Source organism: Accipiter gentilis, chromosome 13 (assembly GCF_929443795.1).
Source record: "Accipiter gentilis chromosome 13, bAccGen1.1, whole genome shotgun sequence".
Classification (NCBI taxonomy): domain Eukaryota; kingdom Metazoa; phylum Chordata; class Aves; order Accipitriformes; family Accipitridae; genus Astur; species Astur gentilis.
The window spans coordinates 34,264,473-34,272,727 of record NC_064892.1 but is presented as its reverse complement, the minus strand read 5'-3'; the positions used below and the strand labels follow the sequence as shown (position 1 = coordinate 34,272,727).

Here is an 8,255-nt window from a genome sequence, read left to right as displayed (position 1 = left end):
TGACTCAGAGCACAAGGATGCTTTGAGGTTTCTGTGCTCGATCAGCAGATTCAAATCCCTTGTTGCCAGATTGGCATAAATTGCTAGCCGGTCCCTTCCCAAGAGACAAGCTTTGACTATCTCTCCTGACAGCAGTAACTAGTCATGTACCAATTAGATGCGCATCCTTTCCAACAACAGCTTCACGAACACCCGAAGAGAGTATCTTTGGATCTTACAACCCTCCCATTCCAGAAGTCAGGCTTTTCAAAACATCAGTGAAGATATCCTCAGCTTCCCCCAATGCGCAAAACCCCTTCCAAAACATAAGCTGAAGAAAAAAGGGCAAAGCTAAAATAAAGATGGGACTGCAAAGTACAAGGGGAAATTATTTTTTAAGTATCTTTAAATATTTCTATTTTTATGTGCCATGCATTCTTTCATGCTCTTTAAGTCTACCTCTGCTCACTTTAAGATCAAACTGGCATTTTTGCCAGCAATTCATTTAAAGCCTGCTCTCTGCCACCCCTCTCCCTCCCCACCTGCAGGCAAGCGGGGATCTGGGCCTCACAAAACTACTGTGGCGTGGGTGTTATTGGCTGCCTGTTTTGGCAGCCTCTCCTCCTTTCTTCCAGCTCTGTTTTGAAACACAATCTAAATTAAAAAAAAAAAAATAAAAAAATTAGACATTCCTGCTCTCTCTACTCACATCAGCGCTCCTGCTGCCACAGCATAAAGCACGGCTGTGAAAGGAGCAGCACCATGCAGATTGGCCTATATAGCCCAAATATTCAGCAAAGAAAAAACTCTTACTCCGAGAAAAGGTACGTACTTAAGGAAGGCAGGAGGGGCAGAGGAAGGCAAGAGGTGAAAACAAGGGAAAAGAAGGCCAAGAGGACTTTGTGAGCAGTCTCACTTTAACAGGGGGAGCAGAGGGAAGAGAAAAATGTCTCTCCAGAGCTGGCTCTCTCCCACATTTAATAGCATTAGGATCTAACATGTAATTTGGACTAACAGACTAATTCTTTCCTGCAGTTTGATGGATGTTAGCGTCCCCTTTTTTTTTTTTTCTTCTTTAACAATGTATTACATAACATTCTGATACACTAATTACCATCTCATGTCATAGCAATTTTATTAAGAGCTTATACTTACAAATACCCATTCTGAAAGGATTTCAGGACTTTTTTGTCATTTTCTCTGAACTAGGCTTGTTGAAGCACTGGCAACACAGTCTGATGCTGCCTAAATGCAGCTTGCAGTAACAAAGTGTCTCTACACGAAGATCTCTCGCAAGCCCTAAGAGTCAGGCATGGATTCTTCTTGCGTTTAGTCTCAAAGACTTGTAAACAAGTTACTTTTAGCACACTATGTCGTGATAAAACACTGGTAACACAGCCCTATTAGGTTCCTGTACCTGCTACAGCTCCAATTCCAGAAGCAATGCCAAGAGAGAGAAATTCCTTTATACCAAGTAATGGAAAATTTGTTAACTGTTCTGCAGTTAGTGTTTGCTCGTTAATATGGTATCATCTTGCCAGGCAAGACTTGGTACCATGAGGTATTTTTCCATATAAAATTGCTAATGCCATCAGGATTGTCCAAATGGGATCATCATCATTAAAAAGATTACGCGGTAAGGAAACTGATTACGACAATGTCCGAGTAGAAGGATTGCTAATCACAAGTAGAATCCTGGTACAAATCTCATTCTCCGTATACAAGAAAGGACACAAAACCTTTTAAACATAATTTATATACATTTATGGCTTTATACAACAAACTGTCAGGGATTGTTCTCGTGTGTCTGTAGAAGTACATCAGGCACTTTTTCTGAAAATATCCACGTATGAATTTTAATTCTGCAATGTGACTAAGTCAGAGCAGTGAAGCGTTGAAGAGCTGTCACACCACTCGCAAGTAGAACTAGCAGTATGTACATGCCAATCTCTCACGATATTGCTGGTTTGTGGAACACCCTCAAAAAGGAGGCCAGTTTTAATGCCAAGTAATTTGCTTTTTGCTTGCATAAACCATGCTGCATTTTACATTTTGACTACCAAAATAATAATAATAATAATAATAATAATAATAATGAGAATACCTTATTTAAAATCAGTCATAAATTAAGGATCCTAGCAATTTCATAATGAAAATAGGAATTTCAAATCAGTAAAAAAATAAAAAAGTACTAACATACATCCAGTGGTTTAACAAGTGCAAATTTTATACTGTTTTATAATTGGTCCAATTTTAACTTCTCTTCTTAGGGATGCTCTGTTGACTTAAGCCAATAATAAGCAATATGACTTTTGCTTATAAGTGTAGGCAAATTGTCAGTTTATCAAAGCAGAGCTTTCCAATTAATGCATCTACTACCTAAACATATATCATATAGCTATATTATGGAAACAATACATCTTTATATTTAAAATATCTGAACAGCTCTATAATACAATAAACTTTTAATAACAGTACAAACCAGAGAAAAGTCAAAAACAAGGCTGCATAGGTAAGATCATCTGCACAATTCACAAACCAATCATTTACAACAATTCTGACAAACTAAGTTACTCCAGAAACTTGGTACTTTTACTGAAAAAGGATTTATTACTAGAGGTCACATAATGTTTGTTTTCAAGGCAGAAAACACGCCCCTTCACCAGACTTCACAGTATTCCATAATTAAAATTGCAAAATATTAGCATGGCACCACAAAAAAAAAAAAATAAAAAAAAAAAATTTGACCACACAGCCCAAACCACTGATTATCTACAACTGCTTTCTCACAATAATTAAAAGGGGCTTCCTACAGACTGTTTTAATTAAGGAACGGCTACATTTATGTTATTCATAGTTATAAAAGGAAATGCAGAAAATATCTGTATACAGGAAGTTATACAGTAGCAGTAAATAATAAACAGGAGGTATATTGTTAAATGTAGCATGTTCAGCTGCAACCCCATGGAGTACAGCATTAAGTACTGCTTTCTTTGCAAGCAGAAGTGTATTTTTACAACTACTTTGGCCTATGCATATCAGTGCCCATTTGGGAGCAAACATTTTTGCACATGCAGCAGAAGGAAGGATCTTCAGAAACACGTATGTGAGCCCTTCGCTTGCTCCACTGCGAGGATTTACCATCATGCGTTAGAGACTACGAACCTGATGGTGAAGATGCTACTAGAGATATTTGCCTGTAAAAGCAGGCAGCTTCACTGAGGCTTCGGCACTAAGAACGTTTCATTTCGCTCAACAGAAGTTCAAAGACCAATTTCATGCTGGAGAGATCCTGTATCACAGGACAGCTTATCATCAGCCTCTGGAACTGCTGACAACCATAACAGGATATCTAAAAAAGTAGGACCAGCTGCAATTAGTAGTGATTTAAGCCCAACAGGGAGCTAAACGCTAGCACATCAATAAATACATTGCAGAGCCTTAGGAAAGTCATAACAGAATCATTAAATGTATGGCTTGTTACTAAACTTCATTTTCTTGGCACATCCCATTTCTTTCTCTACCACATGCCATCGCTACAGGGAAGATAAGTTTCAATTAGAATATTTTCCAGTTGTGGGCTACGTAGACAAAAGAAAAATCAGTGGAAAAATTTTTATTTCTCCCCTTTGCAACAGCCAGCCCTAGCACAAAAGCTGTTCATCCTGTCAGTGCATAAAAAAGCTCCAAGGATTTCTGTAACACAAATGGTGTGTAGCAACCAGTGAAAAGACAGGTGAGGCCTGTTATCCACATATCCATGAAAACTGCATCATATGATGACGAAAAATCAGAAATCATTTATCCAAGACCAAATCCTGAAAATGCTCAGGTAGCTGTCAGTGTACCTACTCCAACATGAGCAAGTTTTTCCACAGGAACAAGGCCTCTATCATTAATGCTCTCCCCTGCCCTAAAGTTCATGTATTTGTATAACTTTGCCACTTACTTTATCTTTCTTTAAAAAAAGTAATGTTTTGTCCTGCAATAGGGCATCACACAAGTTTTTGCCTCCCACTCAGAAGTAGCACTTCTGCCTCTTCAAATGTACTGCATTACAACAGAAACACTGACAAACCCTAAAACTAGTGCTAATTAAGACAAATGACAATTTTGTCATTAATTTTACTAAAATAATGAATTTTCTCCAAAATGTCCTGCTCTTGAGTGCACAAACATTATGAGACCTCCATGAAATAAATATAAATGTGAAGCATTGTACAAGCATCTAACAATGAATACTTAACACTTTGTGGTAGTCTGAGTTAAAATGATAGTAGAAGCAGATGACATTTCTAAAAATGCATATATAAAACTGATTAAATATTTCCTAAACATAAAAGTTGTCTATATTTATACATCACACAACAAAAAAAGGGACAGAAATGTTTTGTATTCAAGAACCTTATTAAGCTTTTCCTTTATTAGCACTCCCAAGTGCTAGGGAAATTTATAAAAACATGTACTTAATCCAGTTAAAATACTGTACAAAATGAAGAGGTTATGAATGCTGCCAGATCTCAGTTTTATTATTTTTTTTTTTAAGTTGCCTATGTAACAAAAGTAGACTTTAATTATAAGAAAAATAGCTTGGAAAGTATTCCAAAAATTATCTTAAGTCCAACAATAAAGTCATTAGTCTGACAATGAAAACCAGATATATACTTGCATAAATTTACATGAATACAGGTAACTTATCAAATGGCATTTAGCCTACTGTTTGCTTTGAATAATCAGTGAGTTTAGTAGGATCATATTTAACAGGCTATTCTGTTCCCATATGAAATGTGTGGCAATTTTGAGTAAAATAATGCAGTTCACACTGCTGCAAGGGAAGTCCACAGTTATCTCAATTCATCAAAACACAGGTAACATCAACGAAGGTTAAACTTACTTAGGGCATGAGATCATCACAGTATTCTTACAAAAGTTTATAAACTTTTCTTGGACCAAAACAGATAGTCTTAAAAAACAATTCGTCTTCTACAGATCATTCTGTACAAAACCGAAAGCACAACATGATGTAAGTTAAGAGTCTTTGCTGTGATTATATGGTGTAGTGAATTTGGCACTTCAGAGTAATGAAATTTCCAATGGCACAGTTCTTATCTACAGCAGCACATAACCTGCAAACCTTGGGCAAACATCCTGTACAGGAAAATACTCTGTCTGCTGCCAACTCTGACGAAAGGAAGAAAAAAAAAAAGAAAAAAAAAGACCCAAAAAAAAAGCTAGTGCATGCACACAGCTTTGTCAAGAAAATTAAAAAGGAAGGTGAAGGACATCTTTGTACTGCTTTTCTCAGTTCCTGCTGTCAGACAAGTCTGGAGAATTTAACCGTAGCCTAGGAAGAAAAAAAAAAACAACAAAAAGAACAAATTAACATTCACACCAAAAGATTAAATCTATTAAAATATGCTCAAAGTAACTTTAAGATACCTTAAATAGGGGGAAAAAATGTATTCATTAATTGCTAGTTACCAGCAAGTTCTTTGTTTAAAATATTAATGGCAAAACATCAGTGCTTCACATGAAGTAACAGACAGAAGTTAGTACACGGCAATCCTAATGCACCGGTGCAAACCTGATTTTCAAATAACAAAGGACTGGAAAGTGACTGACTGTAATAGAGGCACTTCACATGGCAACACAGAAGACCACCCAGTTTTTAAGCATTTTGACATCTCTTTTCCCTTTAGCTGTTTTTCAGATTTATTATAAAAAGCACAGCTTACCTCCTACTACATCCTAGCCTGACACCCAACTGTGTGTGGTTGTCTTTACGCTGTGCTGAAAACTTTGGTTAGGCAATACACTGTCAAAGTTAAAATCTAAAGTTTCTCCATCCATAAGGTCATTACGGATAATCGACTCCATGTCACAGTCCAACCGTTCAATTAACATGTCATCTAAGTCACTGGGAAGCTTCTCCTGGTGGAGGGAAACAATTCCCACCCTTCCGTAGCCATTGCAACTGTTAACAGGGGCGTACGGGTTCATAGCATTCATCTGCATTGGGTGACTCATAGGCACTTGTAACGAAGTCTTCACTGTCGACAAGCGATTTAGACCTGATGTATGTGACATGGTGTTCACTGTGTGTGACAAGGCACGACCATTAACTGCAGGTGTTGGCTGATTATGTCCTTGGTGAGGGCGGGTGTTAGGGTTCATCATTTTGTTGTGGGGCGGTTGACTGCCGTAAGTTGGCATCACCGAGTTAGCAACCATCAGCACACTTTGGCCCAGCGCCCTGCCACCAGTCTGGGAAACACCAGTGTCTACTGATGCCAGGATATCATTGTGCGGTGGAGAATCGGAAGTCAGTAACTCCTTCAGAAGTCCTGCGGGACAGTTATATTGGCTCATCGATCCATAGCTTGATTTACTGTCTTGAAGAGTCTGCATAGGAATCTGGGGCAAAGAGTTCATGCTAGCTTGAGCATACGTAAATTTCCTGTAGTCTGGATTTGGTGAACCTATACTTGTGGTTGAGGATGCGAATGAGTAACCTGGTGTTTGCTGCATCAGGGTAGCAGATGAAGACTGGGTTGACACAGTCATTGACGTATTAGGCGACAAGAGATTAAGGTTATCCAAAAGATTTTCCATGTTCTCAGAATTACTCATCTCTGAAAGGCTGGGTAGAGTAGAAGTCATTTTGGTGGCTGATGATGGGTATACCATGGAGTGCACATCCCCATCTCCAAGATCATCTTGCTCTGGCAAAATAGGAGAAAGTCTTCCACTAATTGTACTAGCGTTAGAGCTAGTTCTAGGTCGAAATGTACTCCAGTTATCAAAGTCATCGTTACTGTGAGAGCTGGGGCTTGCAGGCCACTTTGAGAACTGCGATCCGGGGCTGTCACCATTTCCCTCTTGACCAGACTGAAGGGATGCTTTTTTCTTGGCAGCTCTGCCTCTGCTTTTGGCAAACTTGCTGTTGTTATCCATGGATGCTGCTCGCCTCCTAGGAGATTTGCCACTCTTTCCTCCTTCAGGATTGAGCATCCACCAGGAACTCTTCCCTGTTCCTTCATTCTGCACTCTGATGAACTTGCTGTGCAGAGACAAGTTGTGACGGATTGAATTCTGAAAAACAAAATAAGGTGTAAGAAATGGAGAAAACATGCATCTTTTATGGCGTACTAACATTTGTCTTTGCAAACATGCTCTCATTTTGTTAGAAAACATAGGGGTAATCATGAAATGGGAAAACACGCCAGTCTAGAAACATCTTTTATCAGCTCACCACTCAGAAGTGGCCGCAACGAGCTTGCAAAGAGTTGCCATGTTGATTTGTCTGTCATGTGGCCCGATCACATCTGACGTTATCAAAAGTTAAATAGAATACCGAAGGAGCTGTTTTGAAATACAAACACCTCATAAAGGAGACAAACTGTACTAGAAGACCAAGATGACGACTGAAGATCTCATTATCAGCTTCACTCTAGTAAGTTGAACCTGACTGCATTTAGGGTGTTGTTGTTTTTTTTTAAATTAATTTACCCATAGTTCAGGAATGCTAGATCCTATTCTAGGGTCCTTATAATGGGTTCTCATCCTGCACATCCCTAAACCCTGCAAACATGCCAGCCTGTGAGTATTGCCACTGAGTATTAGTGAGGTTTATATTACTTGTGTTATGTGAGAAAACACATATAGAAAACCAGTTGAGGATTAAGTTCTAATTTTTATAAATAAACATCACAAATTGCCTAAGAAATCATTACGGAAAAAGGAATGCAAACAGCATAGACAAAATTGCATTTAAAACCTCAGTCTTAAAACCATCTTGCTCTTTCAAAATCAACATTTTAATATGCAAAATTGACTCTTCTAATACCTGAGGGCATAAGTTATCTTGTGCCAAGACTGACCAGACGTACTGAAGCTTTTCATTATCTCTTCGGCCACGAGTAATGTTTCATGTTTTGCTCTTAAATAAAAAAAAAAAAAAAAAAAAAAAAAGAAAAAAATTCCCAAAATCCAAAATCCAAGCCCACAGGTTGACCTGTTAACAAGAGGCTACCCTTTGCATCACCATGCTGTAGATAAGCATTTTTCTTCCTCATGTAATTTTCTGCTGAGCGCATGTAAAGAACATTATATCAACAGAAAAGCTGTCCTATATTTTGACATAATTGCTAACAAAGGCCACAAGTTCTAAGAGTGCTGAAGCAGGCAGCCATGGGAGTTGGCAGGAGGGTGGGACAGTAGCACAGTCTACATGGGGACCCAGGGTCTGCGCTAGGACTGCAGTTCATGTAGAACAA

The 8,255-nt window shown here is 38.4% G+C and overlaps 1 protein-coding gene across 1 annotated transcript in view; it reads right to left on the bottom strand.

The window, feature by feature from the left end:
• Positions 1-1,098: 1,098 nt before the first annotated feature.
• The window catches only part of FOXO1 (forkhead box O1), a 66,488-nt gene continuing 59,331 nt past the window's right edge, over positions 1,099-8,255 (bottom strand). Inside the window, exons 2-3 of the mRNA XM_049815968.1 lie at positions 5,715-7,071; positions 1,099-5,323 (exon numbers count right to left, since the gene is read on the bottom strand). Coding sequence (XP_049671925.1) covers positions 5,728-7,071 — 1,344 coding nt within the window. The 3' untranslated portion in view covers positions 1,099-5,323; positions 5,715-5,727. The remainder of the gene's footprint in view (positions 5,324-5,714; positions 7,072-8,255) is intronic.